Raw genomic sequence first — 25,939 nt, forward strand, 5'->3', positions numbered from 1 at the left:
GTTTAAAATACAATACTTTCGATGTATTTACTCTGCATTCTACAGGCTTTTGTTGTTTTTTTTTTTCCTTTCAGAAAAATGTTTACAAGAAAGCTTGCCTGAAGGGGAAGCCTGCTCAACTCCCAAAACTTCCACCTCTGGCCAGCCCAAGCAATCCAGAAAAAGCAAAAAATAAAAAATAACAATATCTGAGCAGTTTCTTCGTTACTATTCAGAATCGTTTCTCACCCCAGACTGCTGCCTTTATTCTCTACTAGCCACCCCTCTCTCTGTGCCATCTGGGCACTTATGCTGTTCTTCTAGCTGGTTTTACCACTTCCACACCTGTCTTGTGCTTGTCCTCTACTTCCCCCCACAGCTCTAGCATCTCTACAGCTTGTTCACCTTCTCTGTATGCTGATATGCCCACATGCAGTACCCCTACAACCTCAACAAGCCAAATCATCCAGAGAGGCGGTCACCCAGGGCTTCTGCCTCAGTCAGACACCAGCCTGGGCTAGTCTGTGTGGTTATGAAGCTCTGCCAGGACAGCAGCAGCTGCCTGGATTTGGCATGACTCCGAGGTTTGACCCAGTCTGAGCTCTGAAGAGCAGGTACTGAAGCTGTTAAGAATCATGTCTGCTCCAGGCAGCTCCTGCCAATTCCCCTGGAGTAAATTCTATTGTGGAACCTACCATATATCAGTAACACTGAAGCACATTTTTAAATGATGTTTTCCTTCTTTGAGGTTTTGAGTCTATACCTCCTGAAGGTAAAATTACAAGTTTCTGCCAACTCTGTATACGTTAAAGAGAGAAAATCCTGCTGGAACAAGGCTTCTTTGGAACTGAGGATGCAATTAGCTGTCATTTGCCTTTTCTGCAACTTTGTAGAAAAGTTGCATGTTTGAAGAAAGATGCTTCTGAAAATACGAGTGCAAATAGGGTAATGTGTGCCTTGGCCTAATACTACGTGTCTCTGGCCAAGCACTGTTCCTTTCAGACATTAAACTTGCAGAGGTGATGGTCCTTGATGTGCTAAGGAATCTTGGTCTGGTTGGATCCTTTCACATGAAGTTAGAAATATAGCCAGAGAAGTGCTCAGAGAAAGGATCATCTGTAGCTCACCCTGTGTGGAATTACACCCTTTTGCTTCTGGTTGGGAAGCAGGGGCTTATTCCAGCATTGTGAGAAAAAAACAGAATCAGCCTTAGAGAAGTAAATATAAAGCTCATGTTCATCAGTGGAAGATTACAGAGCTTCCCAGAATTAGTTTTGTGTGTCTAGATCACTACTGAGTTTTATTGCAGACGTACAAGCAGCAGCCAATGGCATCCTGTAGCCAGCCATCTCCTGAGAGTTACAGTGGTAGAATGAGTTGAATGTGAGGTTACACCTGGATCTCAGATGCTGTGTAATTCACAGTAAGTTCACAGGTGAGTTTTTTTTTTCCCTTCTCAACCACCTCTAAGGAGGCTAGTTTACTGAGAGTCCCTGCTGCAAGACTAGCAAATACTAGGGGAGTGAGATACATGGGAGCACTGAATGTTGAGAAGGGGATTTCATGGAGATGAAAGAGCTGACTAAATACAAAATAACTTGATACTCATTCGAGTGGACTCCTTGTCCTTTGTAGTAATGTTAAACCAGTACCTGCAGACCATCCTTGAGACACAGTTGCATGTACCAGAAGTCTTGCTAATTAATGATATGAACCAAGCGTGTGAATGTAACTAGCAGGCCAAGAGAGACTGAGTGAAAAAGAAAGAGTGAGCAGCTGGCTGGTCCACCCCTGCTAGCTACACAGATGATGGGAAACTACTATGAGTGATTAAGAGCAGGGGACACAAAATTTCCTTTGGCCTCTACTGGCCAGCAGCATGCCAGAGTTGTTGGTCTGGGAAAGGCTGTGCAGGGGAGATCTGCTTGGAAGCAAGATTAGATGCTGCAGGTCAAGTAAAAGGAGAAGAGCGGAGTTGATATCCACCCAAAGGAACCAGGAGCAAAGAAAGCAAGGGCACTGTGTTATTTTCTTTGACAGTGCCCCATGTCTTATCAGAGTAAAAGCTTACAGTATGTAAAGCTATTTCAAGTAGCTTTTGGCAGGGAAGATTTTTTAAGAACTTTGAGGACACTCTCCATTCCTTCCCTGTGAGTAAAGGTTACTAATGTGGCTGCAGTGGGCAAAGGAACTGTTCTCAAGGCTTTTAGCTGGCTCTTTGCTTAGTGCTGGATTCCCACTTCTCAGCTCAGTGGGAGTTGGCTAAATGGATCATCTTCCTTATATTTTCAGACAGTCCTGCTGGAAGCAGAGGTTCACAAGCTCAGATCTTGTCCTGTCTCACCACCCAGTGGAAGCACGTAGCAGCACAGCCTGCCTTCCTCCCTCTACCCGGCTGAGAAGCGTCAAGCAAGACACAAGCATTGCCACTTTCCTTCTTTTCTCCTATGCTAGTACTATGACTAAATATCCTGGTTGCCTACTAATGTACATATATGTGTATGGGTGACAACTGAAATCTTTTATCTAGTGCACCATGGATAAGACCTGGTTCATTCTCTTGTCACAGGAGAACCAGGCTGGCAGCACCTACCAAATTACCTGCATGCTAAGCCCCTTCCTATTTCCCTCATTCGTCAGGCTCCCACCCCCACCTGCCTGTTGTCTTTTCCCCACTAATTCATATAAAGGAAAAGGCACCTTAGCAAGGATCCCATCTGTACCACCCAATCGCTCCCACTTTCTCAGGATGCAGCATGCAGAAATGGGCTGTGAGGAGGAACATGTTCCTATCCAAGATTTTCTGCCTTGGCTTTGTTTACCACCCAGCTGCAGGATTTGCTTTTATTTAAAAAAAAAAAAAAAAAAAAAAAGCCATTTGCAGCTAAGTGTAAAAGGGAAAACCCCAAGAGCCTGAGTGTAAAGACAGAGCCAGTGGAAAACAATGCCCTCCGATAAGACATTCCCTCCTAGGAGGCAACCTGTGCCTCTTTTATCCCACTGTGGGGTTTTCCCTGTAACAAATGATGTGTGACAGGCTGTTCATTTGGAGATGGGGTGTTTAAACATATAGAGGCTAGTCAGGCTTTCCTGCCAATGTAATGAGGTAGGACAGATCAGATCCCAGGGATCTTTTGTGTCAAGGTGCATCAGGTGATGTGAAAAGGAAGGGATGGCACTTCTCCCTCAGTCCCCTGCTCACATATGCACCAACACTGCTCATTGTGCTCCATATTTTTCCCTTTCCAAAACAAGCAGAAGCTTCTTTCATGTATAATCTACTTTTATATTACAGGTCTGGGCTGCTTTCCCTCCTGTCTGCAGTCCAGTACCTGCTGGTGGGCTGTCCATAGACCAGCCATCTTGCTCCTCTCTGAGCAGGATTAATCAGTGCTTATGGCAACTAATTCTGGGATAACTCTTACAGCATGGGTGAGTCCTTCTTGTCTTTCACGCTTTCTGGGAGCTCTGTGGTGTCTGTGATGACGCTGCTCACTCCTGGAGGGCTGCGGGTAGCCGGAGAGACCAGATTCGTGGGATCCAAAGGTAAGGGTAAGATGAAGGCAGCAGGTTTCTCTGCAGCAAGGGAGTGCAGCGCGTGAAGGTAACGGAGCTGAGCAGCAGCAGGGGCACTGGACAGGATCTCAGCTGCCATCCGCAGGGACTCAGAAGCAGCCTTCTCCCCCTCAGCAGCAATCACCTACCAAGGAGAAGAATAAAGATTTTTGTGAGGCAGGGAGTAAGGGGCATAGGCTACTTATTACAGTGGGAGGTTGCCACCACGAACTTTCTGGGGCCCCTGTGATTGTAACATTCCTGCTGTTCTGATCGTGGCATGTACTAGACCTCGTGTCTAACTTGTTTTCACCAAAGCTATGTGTGCTTTGGGTGCTACTAGTTCCATCAGAGCTTACAACTGGGCATACGCATGCTGCAAAAGCATGTAAGAAGGCAGCCCACAGGCCAAGCTTGTGAGAAGGGTACTGAACACAAATCCAACCTAGGCTCAGTATAAGTTATGGAAGACAGCCCAGGGTAAGGAAGGTGTGGGGTACATGACAGTGGTGACAGCCCAGCTCCACCCTCCTGGCGGGGTCTTCTAAGCAAGAGCGAAACCCTGAGAAGGGAGAGGTTCTCATAGGCATTGTGGGTCAGGAATGGTACCAGCCTCTTATCTGTCTTTCTGTGCATAGGTACCAGATCTGGGATTCCACTGCGCTGGGCCATGCTTTTACTGCAGCTCACCTTGCTTGACACAGCTCTCGAACAGGATCTGAAGATCTTGAACAGATCTTCCCAGAGCTGTACCCTACTGTGGTATGTTCCAAGAACCTCAAACTAGAGCGGGGAAAGGAAAGAGGGATGCTTTGGAGGGAGATTGGAGGTCTTCAGAGTTCACATACCCGCACTTTGGCCTGCCTCTGGGCTTCTGCTTCCACGGCCAAGGACTGCTGGACTTCAGCAGGCAGCTGCACATTGTTGCTGTGGTAGTGAAGGATAAGGATTAGAAGGGCTCTAGGCTCATCTGACAGCCCTGTACTGGCCCTCTAGGACTTAGAATTGGCTCATATACTGGCCTCTACAGAGATGTTCATGAACATCCTTTGTTCTCTGTGTGTCCCTCTATAGATTAATCCCTTTAGCATTCTACCTCTGTTCCCATCTTTCTTTTGCAGCCTGGTTTTCTACAGATCCAAGCTGGAATCATTAGAAAATAATTTGAATGATAACTAGATCATTAGTGATGTACATGATCACTAGGCAGCAGAGAGGCCTTTTCTGTTTGTGCCTCTGAGGCTTGAAGTTTAGGCTTATAAAATCTGTGAGATACTAGAGGATCCACTGGGAGACTGCTCTCAAGACAGCCACAGGAGTTTCCTTCTCTTTACAGATGTGCTTCTCTGCTGCCTGGCTCTCTCTGTCATGGTCCTCTATGTAATGAGCAAGTCCCACCTTTCTCTACAGGCTTCTGAGAGTTGAGTCCAAACACTGCTAAGACCCTGAGGCCTTTGATCTAGAGTAGGACGCAGCAGGTTCACTGCCTGCTGTGACTCTCAGGCTAACAGAATTGGGTACAAACTCTGTCTGCAAAAGAGTTGATGAGATCCCAGCTAAGGATTCTGCATTTGGCTGTCAGTGCAGGAACAAGTAACATCTTTGCTCATGAAAGTTTTATGTGAGACAGAGGTTTGAAAGGGGCAGTGAAAACAAGGTGAGGGCTGCAAAATAGCTGCAGGGAGAGGGCCAGGAGCAAAGAAGAAACATGAGTAAGACAGAATGGATACTTGCAAAAGGGCAAGGAAGTCTCTGCTACCAGCACTTCCTACCTACATTTCTGTTCTCTCCACTTTGATCCCCCAGCAGCCTGTGACAGCATCCAAAGCCACCTGTCAAGAGGAAGATATTTTAGAGCACAAGGAGAACACAAGCCCTTGTCCAGACCCCTCAGAGGGACTTAGAAGTCCAGGAACATTAATTCAAGGCAGTGAGGAGGATTTATTATATATTGTGTGTAGACTCTCAGAAATAAAAATTATACCCCTCACTTCTGATTTGTATTTACCCTGAGGGTTTAGTATGATTTAGCTAGTCCATACTGGTTTGACTGTAGAACCAATCCAATTCCATAGGAAACATTCAGTTCCTGAGTGGTATAATCATGTTTGCACATTGTGGCCGCAGAGAACTGCTGCTGAAGATCCCATGTATTCAGGGTTTATGGCATTTCTCTCACACTGCAGAAAACCATTCTCATGAGAAAGTCCTCTCTGGAATAAGTGCAGAACCCGAGGTACTGCAGAGACTGATGAAAATGATTTGCAGTTCCTTCATGCTTCTCACCTCATAATGTTTGCTACTACCCACATATGCTTGTGAGACCCACACTGTCTGTAAATCCTTCCCCTAAAATGATTTTTAAAAAGAGAAAAAATTCCCATTTTTCTATGAAGGAGGCATATGTTCTTATTACACTCTTTTGCAAAATACTGATTTAGGACTGATTATCTTCCAAGCTTGTTAGCAGAGCCTTAATTCCCTGCTTGCTCCACCCTCTCCCCAGCTGCAGAAGCACCTTTATCTCCTGGCTGATGCTCTTTCTCTCCAACAGAAGTTCAGAGAAGGCTCGATGTGCCAGGAGGCGCTTTGTGGTGGTTTGCACCAGCAGCTGGATGGCACTGGAGATGCTGGTGAGGGTGGTGAGGAGAAGAGAGGCATTCTCCAAACGGTAATAGCAGACAGCATCTATCTCCAGTGTAACCATGTCTTTAGTCACCACCTAAGCAGAAGACGTGAGGGAAGATGGATCTGGTTCTGACAACTTTAAGGTAGCACAGAAAAGTACACAACTCTGGGAAAGACGAAGACTAGCTAGATGGCTATGTCTTTGTAGTTGCCACCTCTGCTACTCTCTGACCTTAGCAAACTGCATCACCTGTGGATCTCACTTCCCTGGTATAGCATCATTGCGTCTGTCTCCTCAGTTTGGTTGCTGGGCTAGAGACTGTGAGCAGTTGAACATCCTAATCTGTCTCCTGGCCCACAGCTGCTTGGTCCATTCCTGTTGTTTGCTATGTGCTTGGTGTTGCTGAGTACCATCCCCAGAGGGATTTGCTTTACACCATGGGAGGGAAGCTGGTGAAAGTACCAGATAAAGGCAGCGCCACAGACAACAGGATTATTGGGAGGTTTGACCTGTGGGACTGTGGCTAGGGAGGGTGCCAGTTTCAAAGTTAGCAGTGAGCTCTCAGCCCCTTCCCTGACTTATACAAGAGCCGAGTTGCCACACTTAGAGATGCCACTGTAAGATCTTAGTCTGCATTTCTGTCCCCACTGTATGTACCCCGCAGTGTGATAGGTAAAAACTGCTCCAATATCCATGGCCCAGACAGTTCCTATTGGTTACCACTAGAGCTTGTCAAACTGAATGGGATTAAAAGCAATGGTTTTAAAATGGCAGAAAGGTAAAGGACATTTCTCATACATTCACAGGAATTCAGCAGCTAAGGCTTTGCAGAGATGGCTTGATGTAATATCTGCAGCAAGATCTAAGGACTGGCAGTGTTTAACAGTATCTTGTGGCCAGTGGAGTGACATGGAACCAGAATCACTATCTTAAGCATAAGCTGTTTTTTTCTGACATCAATGCAAAATCAGAGCTGTCATCAAATACAATCAGATAAAGAGATCCAACAATTAAAATAAAGAAGGGATGGTAGTCATACCTGGTGGAAGGGGATCTCGAGGGTTTTGAGGCGGAGGTCCACTTTGTGATATGTGTCCAGGCAGGGAAGGAAAAAGAAAAGACCTGTGGAAAGAAAAGAAAGTCTTCCTGTGATATTCAAAACCACAGAAATTGATTCTTCAGCTCTAGGGAGAAGTAGAGGGGATTGAGTACAGAACTGTGAAGGAACAGCAATATATAGGCTCAAACTGTGAGTCTGCTTCTGTATTTGGAAAAGCCATCGGAAGCTGCTGGACCTAAGAAGACGAGTCTCCTGGTTAACTGTACCTGCCTGGAGGGCACCAGAACAAGAGCTTTGGTAGAGCATGATGAAGAGGAACAATATGGCTGGGGGGAACTCAGTGGGCATCTTACCAGGCCCTCTGGCCCTTCCAGGAAGGAGATGCCCAAGCCGGAAAACAATGGCTCTCTCATACTCCCGCACTACCTGCAGAGGGAAACAAAAGCTAGGCTGGAGTGGAAGGCATAGGACCAGGAAAAAAGCCTCTATGGGCTGTGCATAGGAAGACCTCTGTTCTGGTAAAGTCCTTTGAAAGGAGAATTTCAGCAGATCGGAGGTAGTGGAGTCAACCGTTCCTAAGCCTCTTTAACCCAGAAGAAAACCTGACCCCAAACTGATAGCTGGCTTGCATATAATCAGCCTGTGATTAGGTGAGAGCAGCCCATGCTAGAGTTGCTCAGTGTTTCCCAGGATGAGGCCAGCATTCTGCTTTATTGTAGTTTGGCTGAATTTGAACACCTTGAGCTAAATCTATTTCCTGAGAAGCTGTAATCAAAATATGTCTACTTGTAACCATGTTATAAATCAGAGAAAACTGGAGGAAGAGGAAAAATCTGCTATTAATTGAAAGATCAACCTCCCTCTAAATTTGTAACACAAAATCTATTTTATCCTGCTGCTGCAACACAGCTATGTCCGGATTGGGTGAGCTGAAGATTATGTTTAAAAGTGAAAAGACCTGCAAACTGTTTAATAACAAGAACCTAAGCTATATGCTTATGACCAACACATGCTGGTTACAGTTACATCAGACACCAAATACTAAATCCAAAGAGGCATCATGCCTATTCTTACCTTCATGCAGAACCAGACAGAAATGGGGAAAGTCATTATGATGAACAGGAAAGACAATATAGTCAGAAGCCACTCACAGATGTTGAGACCAGGAGATTTCATACCTAAGGGAAAATCCAACACGACTGTGTTAGGATAGGAAAGTTCCCAAAATAAAGATGACCTGATGAGTGCCTGTACAGGTCAGTTTCTGCTGGTCCTCTGCCTAGGACCTTGCCTGTTCAGTGCTCTCTCAAGCTGTGTTTCAAGAACAGTCTCTGCCCTAAGTGGCCGAGAGTTCCCAAGACAGGCTCACAAACTTTAATTCTACTTTTTTGGCTTCTGCACAGTAGATCTATATGACAACCAAGCAGCACTGAAAGATTCAGAATGGGCAACTTGCTGGCTGACCCTGAAATCACAGAAATTTATCTGAAAAGATAAGCTAATGGCAAACAGAAAGACTGTAAATAAAGCATAACTTTCAATACATATAGACTGAAGTACCCCTCTCCACTGGGGAATCTAAAAGATCCCAGGGTCTTTTGGAACAGGATTTTAGCCGCATTTCAGAGAATAGAGCTGCACTCAGAGGCTATCCTGAAGGGAGTTACGAATGTATGCCTCAAGCATTCTCCCTACAGCACAGTTCTTAGGGCTGTGAACTGGCATTAAAGCTAATTCTGTCTGCCTAAAGGAGGGGAAGCAAGAAAATAATGAGAAAAGAGCAGGAAAAAAAAATGGGAGAGTAGTGAACTGAAGCATAAATGATGCTGGGAATGTAACTGCTTGTTTCAAAGTCCATTGCTTTGCTAGACAGCACTGATGTGCCTGTACTGACTGTAGAAGCTGACTGGAGCTTCCCATAATCTGTCTTGAGGACAATTACACATCTATGCAAGGGGTGATAACACTCACCACGCAGAAAGCAAAGACACTGTCACCCACACAGTGTCAAAGAGCCCATAGCTTTTCTGCCCCTTCCCTTCTATAAATCATACCTTCTTCTTGATGCTCGCTGTCCAGCAACATCATTGCTTCCATTTCTTCATCAGATATCACATCATCCACGTCCACCACTGTGGATGTGTGCACCCTACCATCAGTGCCTACAGTGCTCTTAGTCTCCTTTGTTTTCTCCTGCCTTATATCTCCTGTTTCTTTGCTGGCTTCTTTGCTTCTCTCCCTCTTCTCCCGTTTCCTTTGCGTAGCTGGAGACTCTCTCTTTCTCCTATGGGACTCCCTGGAAGAGCTTCGAGATCTCTTATCCATCCTCATCTGATTCTCTGCACCGAGGAGCATACAGCTTCCTGTGGGAGTGGGATGAAGCCGTGCTTGAATTTATTGCTGCGGGCAGAAAATCCAGGCAGGGGAGGAGAGAAGAGGAGGTGTCAGATTGAGGAGGCTTGTTCAAATTTATCACGAGCTTGTCAGACAAAATGGACAGTGAAGTGAGCAAGCTGTTTCCCTCCTGCTCTCATCTCACATGGCTGTTGAGATGATACAGAATGTCAGACCTTAAAAGGGTGAACTGCAGAAAGACATTCTGTTTGTACCTTCCTGCCTTTGGAAATCAAATGTAATCAAAAGCACTTTGATGATTTTTAATAGATGGTTTCTACAAAGCTATTGAAAAACAACCTAAAAGTAACTAGAAGACCCTCAACTCCCAAAACCCAAAATGGTCTGAGCGTTCAGCACAATACATTCCCAATTCAGTTCCTGAGTGTGATGAGCTTGGAGGTCCTTGCAAGCATAGAACTATTGAATTTATCTCTAAATTGCCAGTAGAGTTTGTGTGTAAAATGCCTTCATAATTCTGCACAGCAAAAGTGAGGCAGTGCAAACACGAGAGCTTTTTACCAGAGGAAGAGCAGCCATATGGCACAGACTGTGGTACCGTCTGCGAAAACCTTTGCAAGGAGTGCCACAGATCACGCCGTGTCACTGTCTGTCTGAAAGAAATCAATACCTGACTGGAAATCACACTTAACAAGGCTGAAACATACAAGCTGTGACAACCCTGTGTGGCTGGGCAGTGCTGAGCTCAGGGTTTCCCACTGAGCCTCTGGCAGATGTGCCATACGGAGGAGCTGCTGGAGGGAGCGGGGAAGGCAGCCTGGGAGGTGCTGATCTCGTTTTCTTAAAAGATTCCTGTTTGATTGCAGGCTTTTGGGCTGCCCTGAGTCAGGATGTTAGAAGCAGGAGGGCAGATGTGCCAGCTTGAATGTAGGTGAGAAAAGCTGTATGAAAGTCGGCAGAAAACAGCTACTTTATGACACTTAAGGCACTCCACTGTAGGCTTTCCTCTCAGATGGGACAAAAACATGCAGAATCACCCTGATTAACACTGGCATTTGAGTTTAAATGTTGCTTTCAAGAAAAGAGAACTTTTTTTCACAGGTGGGTCTGACTTTTCCTGTCAGAAGGGAAGCACACCTGCTCTACCAGGTGAAGGCTGAGGGAGCAGCTCCCACAGAGCAGGCAGGGTAGCAGGAGTCCCCTCCCCTGCCGCACCGTCGGCGAAGCGCTGTGAGGGGAAACGCTGTGAAGAGAAACGCGCGCCTCCCCACCTCAGCCCGAAAGGGCGGGAACGGAGCGCGCAGGTGCAGTGCGGCCTCGTGCCGTCGTGGCTGAGGTAGCGGAGTCGGGGCGTGGCGGCGGCGTTCAGCCTGACCTGCTGCCTTTCAGTCGCCGTGTGTTAAAAAGCCTTTCGCAGTTGTAGTGTGAGGTGTTTTCTGCTCGTTTTTTGTCTCTCTTAGAGCATGGACATGTCGCAGCAGGCGCAGCTGATGGAGCTGCTGAAGAAGGAGGTGAGGTCGCAGCTGCTGGCTGCCAAGGGGGGCCTCACCCCGGCCCAGCTGGAGCAGGAGTACCTGGCCATGGTCGGCAGGCCGCTGCCGCTGCGTGACCTGGGGTTCTGCTCCACCATGGAGCTGGTGGCCAGCATGCCGGGAGTGGTCCAGATCTGTCCCAACAGCAACGGAGGGTTTCTCCTCAAAGGTGAGACCTTGCAGGTAGAGAAGGATTACTTGGCGTTACGCCTTGGGGTGAAGCAGTGCCACAAAGTGAGGGCTGTGTTGTAGGGTGCCCACCCAAAGGCTGTCTCTGGCTCCCTGCTGTTGCTGGTGTTTCTGGCACTTTCTGTTTTAGCTGCTTCCCGTTGTTTGGCTAAGAGTGAGAAAAGCAGTGGGTGAGGAAGGTGAGAGAAGATCAGTACCAGCTCTGGTTTGGAGCTGCTGGGATGTGTGTGGACCAGATGATCTCCAGAGAGGTCCTCTACACCAGTTCTTGGTGTGATTCTGACCTGTTGTTTTTGCTTGAGTATTAGGATTGATGGTGAACCTGGAGAATAGGTGCATAAACACAGCCCTTTTTTGAGCGCTGTTGGCAGCTTCTTGTAGTTTTGTGAAGCTTAGAATCACAGAATGGCTCAGGTTGGAAGGGACTTCAAGGATGATAAATCTCCAACCCCCCTGCCACATGCAAAGCCACCAACCTCCCCATTTAATACTAGACCAGGCTGCCCAGGGCCCCGTTCAACCTCTCCTTGAACACCTCCAGGGATGGACAGGGCATCCACAACCTCTGTGAGCAGCTGTTTCAGCACCTCACCACTCTCGTGGTAAAGAACTTCCCCCTGACATCCAACCTAAGTCTTCCCTACCTCAACTTAAAACCACTTCCCCCTGTCCTGCTGTTATCTACCCTTTCCAAGAGTTGAGGTGGCTGTTGGATTCTTTTTTCATAGCCACTTTGAAATAAGACTCAGTTCATCAACATCCTGATGCTCTTAAGCTGTATTGAGATTGTACTGTAATTCAGGCTGAGAGAAGCAGCGAACCATTTACTGTTTCCCAACAAAACCCACAGCAGCTGGCTTTCTTCTTGTGATGCAGTATGCATTTGACCAGCCTTCCTTCTGTCTGGTTTTATAGGAATGAGGGTGCAGATTAGCTATTAAATTTGGTTCTGTCCATTTTGTAGAGGGAAAATGTCTGTATTTTAGTACAGCAAACAATATAGGTTTAGTGGGATTGCTTTTAGAAGAGAGACCTGTCTAAAAAGGGAAATGGGAAGAGTGGAAAGAACAGCTTTGCCTATGCAGAGCTTTGAATGGTTTACTGTTCCAGTCTTATAATAGCTAATAAATAGCTAATATTTTTTTCCTACTGTAGCTGTTGCCGATGAGACCACCAAAGATATTTTCAAACTGATTTCCAGACAGAAAACAAGTGGTAAAGCACGGAGTGCTTCTAGGAAGGGAAGAGCTGCTTTTCCCTCTCAGAACCAGCAGGGTTTGCCTCCAAAGGTCAAGACTCGTGTCCTGCCAGCAGCAGTGAAGAGGGAGCTGCAAGATCTCTTGAGTTCCTCACCACTTCTGCTCTTGGATTTCAACGATGCATACTACACACGATTTAAGCGGACGTTCCAGTACAGGCAATATGGATTTTTATCCATATTTGAAGTCTTCGAAAGCTTGTCTGATATAATTATGGTTAAAGAGACAATAGGGGGTTCCTTGATAACCCTGAAAAAGAGCTCCTCAAGTGAGATAGAGCAGGAGAAGATGACACAAGGTAAGGCTGTGTGTTAGTTAGCTGGAAACACGTAGGTCTTTTAAGCATTGTGAACAAGCAGCCGTATTTCTGGTTGATGTTGCTGTGTTTTCAGTTGCTGTAATCGTCCCTTTTCCCTTCTGATTTAACAAGGAAGGTCTGTGTGGTTCTGTAGAAATAGTTTAAGGAGTTGTCTCAGTAGCAGAGAGCTTAACCGGAGGTTTTCTACAAGTTGCCACTGGTTTTTGGTGGCAGGTGAAAGAAGGGATCTACCTTCCAAATATAAACAGGGAGGACAAGAAATGGTAATTGTTGCAGGCAGCAGATAACAAAAGTAGAAGGATCTCTTGAGTGTCTCGCTCCATAAGTCGTTAGAGCCCTTCAGTGCACTTCTTGAGACTGAAAATTTACTAGTACTGCTATGAAAGATTAAGCTATAATCTCCTGCGGAAGAGACTGTGTGTACTCACTGTTCCTGTAACAGCCATGGCAGAAAACTGCACGCAGTACCTGCAGGGTTCCTGACTTGTCTAGGTAGAATTCGTTTATGAAGGATGCCTCTCTAGCAGAAGTTTGTGAATGTGGTAACTGAATGCTACAAGAGATCGGAAAAATGCAACCAGTGCTTTCATTTTTCAAGCATTTTCTGTTTAACGTGTAACTCTGCATCAGTCCAAGAAAGAATAACAGCCAAGTTATTGTCTTTGCAGTACCCATGGCTGAGCTGCCTCCTTTGGAACCCAGCTGTGAGACAGAAGTCTTCCATCAGGCAGCAGAAGAGAAGTCAGAACCAGTGGATGCACAAGCAGTAGGTCCGGGTGATGGCCTGAAACAAGTGAGTAGCTGGATGAGTGCTCTGTAGCTTCTTTGTGACTCAATCCCAGATTGGAGGCTCTTTGCTTAGTTCTCTTACTGTTGAGGTTGTGTTGTTGATGCACTGCTGCTTACAAAATTTTCAGTACCTGTTCTAGGTAAGTCTGGAAGTGGCAAGACTTCAGGCTGGTATATAGCTTCATATGCCATCCTAACCTAAATCTTTCTCTTCTCTTGTTCTGGTCTTCTGATCTGTGTTAAAAACCATCCAAGGTCAGTTAATCATAATCTCATTCCCTGATAGTTGTGGTGATACTCTTTTGTGTATTTATTTGTTATTACATCTTGGTGATCTGAAGATCAGCTCTGTGGAATTTCCTGGGCTGCAGTAGGCAGAGTTAAGTGTCTTGTTCAGTCCAGTTAGCCAGGAAGACAAAACTGGGAGATGATTCTTGTGGAGACTTAGATTCCTACAGTTTCACTTAGGTGACTAAATAATGCGGTTAAGTGGGGCACAAAAAGAATTGTCTCCTTTGTTTTCCTTTAGTAAAGGGAAACAATAAGACTTTATTCACTGTCTAAAGTTGTGGGGATTCCTAGTCGTTCTTGTTGGACTTTCAGAGTTTTGAATTTGTTTGACAGTGTATTTCTAGAAGGAGATGGAGAGGAGCAGTTCAGAGCATCTAATAGGTTGGGTGAATTTGTCACCTCTGTTTTTTCTCTCTCTTTTTTTTCCTGCCTTCCTTTTCTCCAGAAAACCTTCCTACTGTAATTCTCTCTGCCAAACTTTCCAGGTGGCTGTATGCAACCTGAGGGTTGGAGTGCCAGAAAAGAGTCCCAAGAGTTATTCCTGACTTTGGTGTTTTTTGCAATTAATTTGGTAACTGTTGAGTCACGGCCTGAACCACTATTGAGCACCTGGGGAAAAGACCTGGTCAGCCCTGGGAGCACAGGTGAAGGCACTTCAGCTGTGCAACTGGAAGGGGTAAAGCCTGGCTGTATTTCTTAGACCTCATTTAAGGGCTGACAGCCACTGTGGAAGGATTTCTTTCTGGAGATCCCTCTCTTGTAGAGCTCTCCCCTGCAAGCCTGGATCTTCAGAGGTGGGTGAGCAGTCTTTTTTCCTTCCTTTATAATGCCTTTCTATTGCATTAGTTCCTCTGTCATTAAACCTCTTGTATCACCTTTCCATTGTGTTGATCTTTCTGATTGTTACAGCTGGACTTCACATTCCTAAAGCAAACTCTCTGGTAGTCAGCACTGAGCTTCTAAAGAAGCCTTAGATCGGTGTGATGAAGCAGCCAGAAATTCTCCTTGAATCAAGTGCAGTCTGCCTGTTGAGTCTGAAGGGAAAAAAAAAAAAAAAAAGACTGTGATAACCCTGACTTCAAGTGATATGAAGGCACAAAAATCTCACAATGGGAACCTGTTTAAAGACTTCTCCTGATCAGGTCATTAAAGGTGTTTGTTCAACTTGTGTTCCCCATGAGATATTAAGCTTGCTCTTCTGTTTTTAAAGAAATCAGAAAAGGGAGGAAAGCTAGTTGGTATGTGGGATGTGCAGTGAATGCTTGTTCATCAGAATGCTGCAAGGTAGAGGGGAAAGAAGAGACCTGATCCCTGCCCTGCTATAAGGTATCCCAGTATCCTGTCACGAGAAACTAATAATGGAAAGGAAACTAATAATGTGAGGAACATGGGCTGAGTCAATCCACTTGGCTCCGAGAAGGGGAGAGGTGTATGGAACTGCTGCTCTCAGCAGCTTTTCTCACCCACAGCTGAGGGAAGGGTCATTCACACCACTGTGGCAGCTGCCTGTCCGTCTTAGGGAAAGGATTAGCCAGTTTCACAGGCTGTAATATATTGCAGGACTCACTTTTAATGTTTTGTTGTTTTCTCTTGTTATTATTTTGTTGGGGATTTTTTTAAGCATATTTACAAATACACATTTCTATACATCCATGGAAATGTCTTTTGTCACTACTGATCTGTAAACTAGATTATAAAGACAGTGTATGCCCATAACAGGGTGATATGAAGCAACGTTCAAGGGAGCAAACCTGTCCCTCAGAAATGCCACTGTTCAGAGGCACTTCTTAAAGGATTTCCATGGTATGGATTTTTTTCTTCTTTGAGCTGCTGCTCAGCCAGGAATTTCCTCAGCTGTTGTTTAATTTAATGTTTCACTCAAAATTTTAACTCAAAAACTTCAAGGGCATTCTCTCTTGCTCTGTAGAAGGAGAGACTTATCTACTTCTTGGAAAAAAAATGTTTAGAAGAGTCAGTGTTGCAAAAAATGTTGCTTGCAGTTGGATTAGCCAGGTAAGCAGAGGTAAACGTGCTGGAAGATGTTTCCCATGCGTTGCTTGGTGTATAATGCAGTGTAACTTGTTTTGACTTGGGTCAAAACAAAATCATTTTGACTTCTGATCTTTGGAGGAATGCTGTTCACTGCTGCAGAAGAAAGCTTTCGAGGCAGTGAGAGAGTAGCTTATGTATGATTCAGATTCCCATCTACAGAAATGGTAAGCTGCACTAGCCATTCAGACAGATCTCGAGTGAGAAAACAGAATTTGTAGATTTTGTTTTTGTCCTTGGGAAATAGCTCTAATGTGAAAATGTCACTTGAATCACTTTCAGATAGCTTTCCTGGTTCAATCACATACTCTTTCTTGGTCACAGAGCATAGAAAATAGCATCTCTTGGGTAAAATCCAGCAAACTTTTTTAAAAACATATATTTTAGCAATAGCTGTTTTCTGTTTTTGTCTAAATACAGGACATGACTGTAACTCCTTTTCTCCTTGTGGGAATGCAAAGCACTGTTGTTACACTACTATTATTTACTGATTTCCTTCATTCTTCCCTTTTAGGGAGAAGAGAGAACGAATGCTCCCAACACAGGGGAAGTTCTAATCCAGGTTTGCACAACTGGTGGGATTTGCTGATATTCAGTAATTCATAGGTTCCAAGCAAAGCAGACTTTTTCTTTTCAAAACATTACTGGAGCAGTTATTCATGTATGCTCAGCGTGTGAAGAGATATGAGTACCACCTCCCTCTTATCTCTTTGTAGCCTCAAGATTTGGAACAGTCCAGGCTGGATATAATGATGGTGACTTCAGACATCCCTCCAGATGCAGTTCAGGACAGAAGACTTTGCAGTTTGCCTCCACTGGAGACAAGGTGCTTGGTGGGAGTAATTGTGAATTTAATAGTCTCTCCTGGTGAGTTCTACATCCATGTCTGCAGCACGGAAACTTCTGATAAACTGTTGGATCTCATGATTGAGATGAGGTGAGAACACTGTGCTGATAGATACTATTGCCTGTTGTGTTTGTACTGAGAGAACAGGGCACCAAGCTTGATAGTTATGGTTGCAGCTGGTTTGGTAACTTGAAACGGAGATGCCTGTGCTGTCTGAAATGTGTTCATAATGCTTATCCATTCCTTTTAATTAGCAAGCCAAAAGTATGATTAATACCAATTCACAGTTGCTGAGTGTGTCCTAGACAGTTCTAAGCTGTAAAAGAATATAAAGGTTCCAGAAGGGGGATTTTTATCTTTCTTTGCACCTCTTTTCAGTGTGTTATTAATGGGCTCAGTTAAATTTTTTTCCTTCCATTTCCAATGCTTGTAAAAATGCAACAAGTAATACGCACTTGCCATTATGTACAAGGGCTGCTTCGAAAGTAATGCCTCCTGTATGATGGTCTGCTCATGATGTCAGAGGTGAATGTTCTATAATAGTGGTGTTGTGTATCGTTGTGGTTACTGTGAAAATAAATAAGAAGCACTACTTTCAGAGCAAACGATGTATATTTGAAAGCAAGCAAAGCCTCATCAATGACAGTCAGTTACGTTATGCATTTGAGTTTCTCTTCCACCACAGCAGTTCTGTAACTGCTGTTAACTATGTGTTGAGGAAGCACCTGATGTCCATGGGGCACATACAAGTGGAGTTATAAATTCTGCAGGCAAATACTACAGATGATGTGTAGTCAGTACTCCAAAATCTGATTTATAAGAAGTAAAGATTTAGCCAGATAATGTTAAAAGTTAATGATGAAAATGACTGTATTTAGCCTCTAAGGAATTCTCTTTTTAATAGGACTCCAAGGAGGACATTCAGTGTTGAAATCTAGGTTTGCATTTCTTATAGTCATTTCCAGTTTAAGTCCAGCAGAATGGTGATGTAAAGCATCCATTTAAATAACTTCTGAAAATTTGTGTCACTGGGTTTTGAGAAATCAGGATTCTTCTGAAGTCCTGTGTATTTTTGTGTTCATCTCTTGCATCCTTCCAAGCACAGTATTTCCTTATGATGTTTTGCAGATGCTGTTATTCAAATAAACTTGTTTCCGATCGTTACATCATGCCTGAGTCTTCGGTACAGCCTGGGCAGCTTTGCTGTGTGATGTTCTTACGATGGTGGTACCGAGTTATCATCCACCGTGTGATCAGTGACCAAGAAGTGGAGGTGTTTTACCCAGATTACGGAAATGTAGGCGTTGTTCAAAAGTCTTGGCTGAGATTCCTCAAGTGAGTAGATCACGCACGGTTGACAGAATGACAGAATGGTTGAGACTGGATCTCATCCTCATCTTAGATTCCACGAGCAGATGTAAACATTCTCTTCAGAAGTCATCTGTTGAAATGAGCTGCATTTTTTTGTCAGAGGTACTTGATTGCCTCTGCAATTTAATATCTTTTCTATGCTTCATTCTTTGGTTCGAAAGTCATTGTTCTCTGTCCACAACTTTGTAATCATGAGGGGTTATGATAGAAAGATGCTTGTGTGTGGGAAGACATAAGAGATCAGTTGTTAGTGCAGTTTTTACTGTGCCTGTTCCCTGGATATTTTCCAAGGTTACTGTTGGGTTTTAATCATAAATCCACTCTTTATTCCTAAGTGGATTTTTAAAACCTGGAAGAGGAGTAAGTTCTGCTCTTCTGTCTGTTTTTGCTTTGTTTGCTCTAATGACCATCACTTGTTTTATATTGCAGATGGTGCTACTTGAAGCTCCCAGCTCAGGCCATCCCGTGTTCCTTGGCATGGGTGAAGCCTGTGGAGGTATGTGTTCATATGCAGTTTTGTTTACTGACATAAATACAGGAACTGTCAAGAAGAGAGAGGCTTTTTCTCAAGATAAGGACAAATATTTGAATTTATTCAGGTCCCTCTGATGTTTACAGCAGAATTGTTGCTGTTATGTTCAGTGGAATACGACTGCTTCTCTGCAAGTGATAACCCTTTCATTGTTTCTTCTTTATGTTGTAGTATTCTTGCTTATATTATTGTAGAAACAGATAGTAACTGTTAAGCAAATTAGCAAGTATTTGTTTCCCCCTCCAGTAGTTCTCTAGGGTCCTTCTAAAACACCGGTGGATTCAGCCTTGTTCTAAAATTTTCTGAGACCAAGTTTTAAGTGAGTTTGGTGCAATCAAAAAAGCCAAAGCTCGGGTCAGCCTGTCCTGAGAAATCTCATGGTCGAGAAGTCTGAGAAACAGTCTTTCCAAAGCAGAGCACGGGAGCACAGTTCAAATTTGTGTTTTGAAAACATTCTTAAACTTTCCTCTCCTTCTTGAGGGCAAAAGATCCACGTTTTTCATTGCTGTGAGGCGTTAGCAGCTTTGTAAAAACTCCTGACGCTTAACTTTTATCATCTCATGGTTCCAGGAATTCGCCTCCTCCCACTCCCCATAGATAAGATAAAATGACTACACTTAAAAATAGGTACTTATAGTGGAAAGGCATTCCCAGTGTAACTGGCTTTGCAAACTTTGGGGTAATTTAATTTAGTGCAGTTCTGGAAAATTTGATATTTTTTTTTCCTGCATTTTTATCCCTAACTGTCTTGGCCTAATTGTCATCTTGATGAGTGCTCAGAAGGGAAAGTCTCACGTGATGGATTCTGGTCTGTTTATATTAACTTCATATTCTTGTTTCTTCTTGAGGATACATGGACCAGTGAAGCAACTCACCAGTTCAAGGAGCTGTGCTACTCAAAGGTCCTTGTGGGCATTGTGGATGAATATGTGAATGGCATTTTGCATCTCTTTCTGTGTGACACATCCTCTGAGGAAGATGTCTACATTCACTCTGTCTTGAAGGATAAGGGATATGCTGACATCTGCAAAGAGAACTTACCTTCCCAGGTCAGGAGGGAGGAATGTGCTGCTGTAAGAAAGGGCAGGGGTAGGATCGGTTGGATGCCTATAATGGGAAGATCTTTAGTGCTCTCATCATTGAAGATCAGTTATGCCATTGACAAACTGAATTACAGAAATGGTCTTGATTAAAAGCGTCTTAGTTTGCCAGTGAAATGTGCAGTGTGGGACAGCATAAGCATGGTGATTGCATGCTCTACCTAGGGCAGACATTCAGAATATAAACCAAGCACCAGGGAGTGGTTATGAGTTAGGCCAATTTGTATCATTATCTGAATGTCTCAGCTCTGTTTTGATAAGAACTGTGTGGGTCTGAAAGCCATGAGAAAAATGCTGCTGGGATTATTTATCTCAACGGGAAGTCAAGTGTGCCTGGAGCACACTTTTTTCTTTCTGGTATTGGTGGTATTTACAGATTATCTTTCTTAACTCCGCTGCGTGTTGCTTTTTGTTGTTGTTTGTTTGTTACTAGGGGTTCAAGGAATTGAATTCTTTAGCCTTGTATGTTCATCCTGGTGCAAAGCAGGAGAGTGCTGAACTGGTGGAGCCAGACCTTTGCTTGCAGCAGGATTCTGTAGGTGCAGATAATGAAGCATCAAGCTCCAGACTGGATGAGAATGAACTGTGTGATCAGGTGGGCATTTGGCTGTGGCATAACTGTCATTCAGCAGAATAAACTCCAGCTTGTTTGACATATATTGGTTTAGTACCATGCACTTTTTCAAAGACGTTGGAAATAAGACCAAAAAAAGCCTGACAGCATTCCCATAACATGTTTTGAGTTGGAATGAAGCATGTCTAATGTGACACTTGTTACAGCTCAGCTAGCATTTCCTTGTAACTGCTCTCAATGCAGGGAAACCCTCCTGATGTGGTCAAACCTTAGATTTGCCCTGTTGGTCTTAACAACTTGCTGCTTCCCCACCACACACACCTCAGTTCCCACTTAAAAACAAGATGCGTGGATGCTGTTGTACCAGGTCTCTTAGCCTAGGACACTCCTACATGGTGAAGTTCTCAGGAGGCTGCATTAACTGGACAGTATTCTTGGAAAGTATGATTTTAATCAAGAAACTAGTTTTATGGTGGTGGAAAGAAGTTAAGGTGACAGCTTATTTCTTGTTCATGCTGTTTCCTTTCCTCTGTGTTCTTCTGTCCTTTAAAGTTGCCAAAACTTCAGAAAGAGCAGGGTGGGAAGATTGCTCTCTTAATCTGTCAGAGTGATACCATCTGGTTGCTCAGTAGCTTGCACTTCAGTAGATTTGCTCCAGTGCTTCTTGATTTCTTCATGCTGGTTGTGTCCTTGCAACAGAACCTGTATACAGAGGAGAAATGGGATGATGTGCAGCCACTTCCAGTTGAAGTAATTGATTCCAAAACTGCAGACCGAGACCCTGAACTCAAACAGGAGGATACAAATAAATCTTCCACTGACCTTATGGCACTGGTTAAGGTAAGGTTTTTTTTCTTCTCAGCCACTGCTGCTGGGATGGAGTTGTTTTAAATTGTAGATAATTTGACTATTTTTAATTTTTTTAATTACTAACAATGAAACAATGATCGGCTATTAGTATGGGCCAGAGGTGTACGTTCACCTCTTTGCTATTGTATTATCAGCAGCACCAGAAACATTAGTGTTTCGCTGGTACATCAAGGCATTATGGAATCAAGTGTCAGTGTCAGCACTTCATGGATCAAATCTGGCCCTTCTTTACTCCTTGCAAGCTGACTTAAGCACTCCTCTGCAAGTATGAAACCACGTGGGTATAGAAGCATAGGAATTTCCCAGCTGGATCATGGGCATGTTGTGTGCCTCTGGCTGTAATCGCTTTAGGAGCTTTAGAGAAAGTGACAGGATTTTCTGTTAAGGAAGTCCATGGGATGAAAAGCGGAATTCTGCCTAGGGAGAAAAGTGCTGTCTAGTCAGCTAGTTGTGACAAACAGAAGCTTTTCCTTTCTCTGTGTCATCTTCATCTCTTGGCCTCAATAGATGCTGGTACCTGTAGTGTTGCCAGGTGGTATTTCACCCCTTTTCCAGTTTTCATTGTTCATGCTTTCCTTTTAGTGGTGATGATCTTAATCACGTGAATTGGGAGGAAGTGTAGATAGTGCTTTCCTTATTTCCTGCCCCTCACAGCACTCTAGGGCATACTATCTCTTATCTTTTCTGAACAGCTTATTTATGACTTGTGTGCGTTCCAGCTTTTTCCAATACTCATAGACCCTTCCGTTGTCAGCCTTTCCTCCATGAATGTTCCTTCTTTGTCTTGAAGTGGCAGTGACACTTCGAGTCCCCCAGCAAAGTCAGCGTGGTTATCAAAGGGCATGATTACCTTTTTTAATGTTGCTTTTCTTTCTTAATCTAACACTGCTGTTTTTACTGCACATTAGGCAGAAATTGTTAGTGGGCTAGTGGTATCAAGCTGAGTAGCTGGTTAATTAGGCTCTCATGCTTGTTGTTCAAGTTATTGCCTTGTTATCCTGCCAGCATTATACTTCTGTTGCCCAGCCCTGAGGCTGTCCTTGCTGCTTCAGGAGCTTCTCACAGTCCCCCTGTGAGCGGCCAACTTAAACTTCCTAAATCACAGAATTGCCAGGGTTGGAAGGGACCTAAGGATCATGAATCTCCAACCCCCCGCCACATGCAGGGCCACCAACCTTCCCACCTAATGCTACACCAGGCTGCCAAGGCCCTATCCAATCTGGCCTTGAACACCTCCAGGGACGGGGCATCCACAACCTCTCTGGGCAGCCTGTTCCAGTACTTTACCACTCTCTCTAAAGATTTTCCCCCTGATGTCCAAGCTAAATCTCCGTTCCCTCAACTTCAAACCATTTCCCCTTGTCCTGCAGTTATCAACCCTTTCCAAGAGTTGATTCCCCTCCTGTTTGTAGGCTCCCTTTAGGTACTGAAAGGCTGCAATGAGGTCACCCCGCAGCCGCCTTTTCTCCAGGCTGAACAAGCCCAGCTCCCTCAGCCTGTCCTCGTAGGGGAGGTGCTCCAGTCCCCTGATCATCTTTGTGGCCCTCCTCTGGACCCTCTCCAACAGCTCCCTGTCTTTCTTGTACTGGGGGCTCCAGACCTGGACGCAGTACTCCAGATGGGGCCTCACAAGAGCAGAGTAGAGGGGAACAATCACCTCCCTGTCCCTACTGGCTACCCCTCTTTTGATGGAGCCCAGGATACCATTTGCCTTCCGAGCCACAAGGGCACACTGCTGGCTCATACTAAGTTTTTCATCTATCAAGACCCCCAGGTCCTTCTCCACAGGGCTGCTCTCAAGGACTGCTCCTTCCAGTCTGTATGCCTGGGATTCCTCCAGCACAAATGCAGAACTCTGCACTTTGCTGTGTTGAACCTCATCAGGTTCATCAAATCCGCATCCCTCCAGTTTGGAGATAAGGATGTGGCGGGGGACCATGTCAAAGGCCTTGCTCAAGTCCGGGTAAATGACATCAGTCGCCTTTCCCTTGTCCACTGATGCCGTCACTCCATCATAAAAGGCCACCAGATTGGTCAAGCATGACCTTCTTCTGGTGAAGCTGTGCTGGCTGTCACGGATCACACGCCCTTTCCTCGTGTGATCAAGTATGTCATCCAGGATGATCTGTTCCATGATCTTCCCAGGCACAGAGGTGAGACTCACCGGCCTGTATTTCCCAGTGTCCTCCTTGCTCCTTTTCTTGTAAATGGGAGTGACGTGACCCTTCCTCCAGTCATCCGGGACCACCTTGTATAAAACTGTTTTGTTCCGGGCTAATCATCTGAATGCTCTCTCACAAGTGGATGATGCACCTCTGGAGGGTGATTCACCTCATCTGAAGGTGGGTGCCTTTTTTCTGCTGCCTCAGCAGAAGAAGCCTACAAAGTGGGCACCTAATTTTTGAGCAGCTGCCGTTGGGCAGATGAATTGCACGGTGGCTTGCCTGTCTCACTATTTTGTCATGCTTCATGCTGAATCAGTAAATAAAAACACTGGCTTCAGTCCCATTCTTTGACTGAGATGTAGGTGGTCATCCCTGGAACTTAAATTTAATTTGTATTTGTGACAAAAAACACAGAGGAACTTCCTCTGACTCAGATCTCACTCCCTTGCAGAAACTCCCTCTGTCATCACTTGTTTTGTGTGGGGCTGCTGAGAGATGAGCCAGCTGTTAATTCTTTGCTAAGACATGCTAATTTGTATCTTGTAATAATCTGCCACTCTTTTCAGCTCACTGTGCAGGAAGAGCTGCCCTTTGCCTGGGGTTGCAAGTAACTAGTATTTTTTTTAAAATCCTATTGCTGACACTTCAGTTCTTTATGAACTCTGAGGGAGATCATGAAGGTCAGGGCAGCTAATGAACTGAGTGTGCACTAATCGCACCCTCTCCTGAGGGTTTATTGTTTGTTTGTTTTAATATAATTGCAGACACCTCATCCTCTTGGAGAGTCCTTAAGGCCTACTGTCTTCTTCAAGTCATTGGAAGACTACTTCTCCTTCCTCTATGTCAAGCAACCAGCAGAAGCGAGCCAAAATGGCCCTAATAATGTAGAAGGATTTTCCGACAAAGCCCTGTCTTGTGAAGTTCTACATGCCTCTCTTCTACTTATGGCAGCACCATTTATGCTGGACAACCGTAACAGTACGAATGGATTTATCAGTAAAGTTTAATGTAGAGGAAAGCTGAGCAATCTCTTACTGTCCCTTGAGACCTGCAGTCAATGTGAAAGTATCGTAGTGCTCTTCTTTGCTAGACCTGATGGACTTGTTGGTATTTCTGTGGGACGAGCTGTGACAAAAATAAATGGCTGGATGCAATGCTTTGTTTTAACCTCTGTAAGCATAGTAAGCATAGTGAATTGAGGTGTTTTTCTCTCAGGGTTTTTTTTTTTGTGGTTCCTAGACTTTCTGCTCTTTTCATGCTGAAGTTTTTTTTCCATTCCCTACATTAGGCTATGTTCATTTCATACTGAGTTTCTCCTTCTAGCTGTAAGGCAGAAAAGTACTTTTTTAACCTTAAAAGGTCCACCAGGGGATAGGTTTTTTTTTTCTGTTTTCAAAATAATGAAAGAATTTTACAGCCCCCATGTGCGAGTTGCCCAATTTACAAGCCAAAGTGAAGTGGCTTGCATGAGATAGTATATGTGTATTTCTTGAAATAGAACAGTTTGCTGTTTTCTGGAGTTGAGGCCCCAGTCATCAAGATAGGAGCTATTCACTTTAAGTCTTCTTTCCCACCTCTGAGGGAAATAGGGATGAGAGCTGGGGGGAGATAGAGAGAACCTCTTGGATTTCATCTTTTTCAAGTTAATTCAGTAAGATTGCAGTAGGAAGTAGTCATGCAATCACCTGATCAAGTACAGCAAGCAGATATTGCTATCTAAGCTGAAACTCTTAAGAGATTCATGCAGGTATTTTCCTGTCTCCTTCCTTATGCAGGTGATGAGAAAATGAAGAACAAAGACCTTCCTGAGAATCTTGCACTTGAGCAGTGCAGCGCCAGAGCGCTGTCTGAGCAAGAGATGTCCTGCAAGCTCTATGTCCCTCCTACCACGTTGTCTGCAGTGTTGGCAGCTGCTGCACGCTTAGCCACTTGTCGTGGCTACTTCCACTGGCTCCCAGGCCGAAGAAAGGAACTGTAAGAAGAGGTGAAAGAAGCAAATGGAGCTGTTGCTGAGGAAGGCTCTGTGGAGCAGTGAAATATTACTGTACTGTCATTCTTTTAATTATAAAGCACTTGTTTGAAAAACTTGTGTGACATCTTCTCAGACATGCCCGGTGCCTGTAGCACATGTTACTTTTAGTGGAGGATAATATTCTGTTTTACTTGTACTGGTCTTATACTGCCTTATTGCTCTTTAATGATTTAGAAGAACGTCTTGAGTGTCACGTTGTGCTCTAACCTGAGGAGGGGAAAACTGGAAATGCATCCCTCCCTCGGTGTGTGTGTACAGGAGGTGGTTATGTTTTCATCTGTTTTAACACAGTCGGTGCTCTTGCTCAAGCCTTGCTGTTAGGAGAGCTGTATGCCAACCCTGTCACTATCCACCCTTGTAAACAGCCATTCCCCTTCCTGTTTAAATGCTCCCTTCAAGTACATTATGCTTGGAAAGACCACTATGACCATCTAATCCAACC

The 25,939-nt window shown here is 44.5% G+C and overlaps 3 protein-coding genes across 10 annotated transcripts in view; 2 read left to right on the top strand and 1 right to left on the bottom strand.

The window, feature by feature from the left end:
- Nucleotides 1–2,848, top strand: part of AXDND1 (axonemal dynein light chain domain containing 1) — a 24,475-nt gene extending 21,627 nt beyond the window's left edge. For 2 of the 3 annotated variants that reach the window (XM_031595593.2, XM_090146002.1), the window contains exon 26: nucleotides 75–2,843. In XM_031595593.2, coding sequence (XP_031451453.2) covers nucleotides 75–175 — 101 coding nt within the window. In that variant the 3' untranslated portion in view covers nucleotides 176–2,843. Of the gene's footprint in view, nucleotides 1–74 lie in introns of all 3 variants that reach the window. The other variant, XM_031595594.2, reaches the window with a different exon arrangement.
- Nucleotides 1–10,791, bottom strand: part of NPHS2 (NPHS2 stomatin family member, podocin) — a 13,296-nt gene extending 2,505 nt beyond the window's left edge. Inside the window, exons 1-9 of one of the 2 annotated variants that reach the window (XR_016469088.1) lie at nucleotides 10,716–10,791; nucleotides 9,278–9,623; nucleotides 8,298–8,401; nucleotides 7,577–7,649; nucleotides 7,203–7,285; nucleotides 6,053–6,256; nucleotides 5,311–5,366; nucleotides 4,383–4,461; nucleotides 3,312–3,679 (exon numbers count right to left, since the gene is read on the bottom strand). Coding sequence is in view for 1 of the 2 variants with exons in the window: in XM_090146009.1 (XP_090002135.1) it covers nucleotides 3,401–3,679; nucleotides 4,383–4,461; nucleotides 5,311–5,366; nucleotides 6,053–6,256; nucleotides 7,203–7,285; nucleotides 7,577–7,649; nucleotides 8,298–8,401; nucleotides 9,278–9,578 (1,179 nt within the window). In the remaining variant the exon portion in view is untranslated. Of the gene's footprint in view, nucleotides 1–3,132; nucleotides 3,680–4,382; nucleotides 4,462–5,310; nucleotides 5,367–6,052; nucleotides 6,257–7,202; nucleotides 7,286–7,576; nucleotides 7,650–8,297; nucleotides 8,402–9,277; nucleotides 9,624–10,715 lie in introns of those variants that run through there. The other variant, XM_090146009.1, reaches the window with a different exon arrangement.
- TDRD5 (tudor domain containing 5) lies at nucleotides 4,278–25,550 on the top strand. Of its 5 annotated transcripts, none has more exons than XM_090146003.1 (13): nucleotides 4,278–4,296; nucleotides 11,039–11,279; nucleotides 12,455–12,856; nucleotides 13,546–13,670; nucleotides 16,521–16,568; nucleotides 16,723–16,943; nucleotides 17,982–18,188; nucleotides 18,654–18,720; nucleotides 19,605–19,805; nucleotides 20,290–20,451; nucleotides 21,130–21,270; nucleotides 24,230–24,443; nucleotides 25,241–25,550. In XM_090146003.1, the coding sequence occupies exons 2-13, from the start codon at nucleotides 11,042–11,044 to the stop codon at nucleotides 25,441–25,443; spliced, it is 2,229 nt and encodes a 742-aa protein (XP_090002129.1). In that variant the 5' UTR covers nucleotides 4,278–4,296; nucleotides 11,039–11,041; the 3' UTR covers nucleotides 25,444–25,550. The 5 variants fall into 5 exon arrangements, with proteins under 5 accessions (XP_090002129.1, XP_090002130.1, XP_031451455.2 ...); XM_090146004.1 differs by lacking the exon at nucleotides 4,278–4,296 and adding an exon at nucleotides 10,429–10,509; XM_031595595.2 differs by lacking the exon at nucleotides 4,278–4,296 and adding an exon at nucleotides 10,517–10,914.
- The last annotated feature ends 389 nt before the right edge of the window (nucleotides 25,551–25,939 follow it).

The sequence above is a fragment of the Phasianus colchicus genome, chromosome 9 (assembly GCF_987193195.1).
Source record: "Phasianus colchicus chromosome 9, bPhaCol1.hap1.1, whole genome shotgun sequence".
NCBI lineage: Eukaryota > Metazoa > Chordata > Aves > Galliformes > Phasianidae > Phasianus > Phasianus colchicus.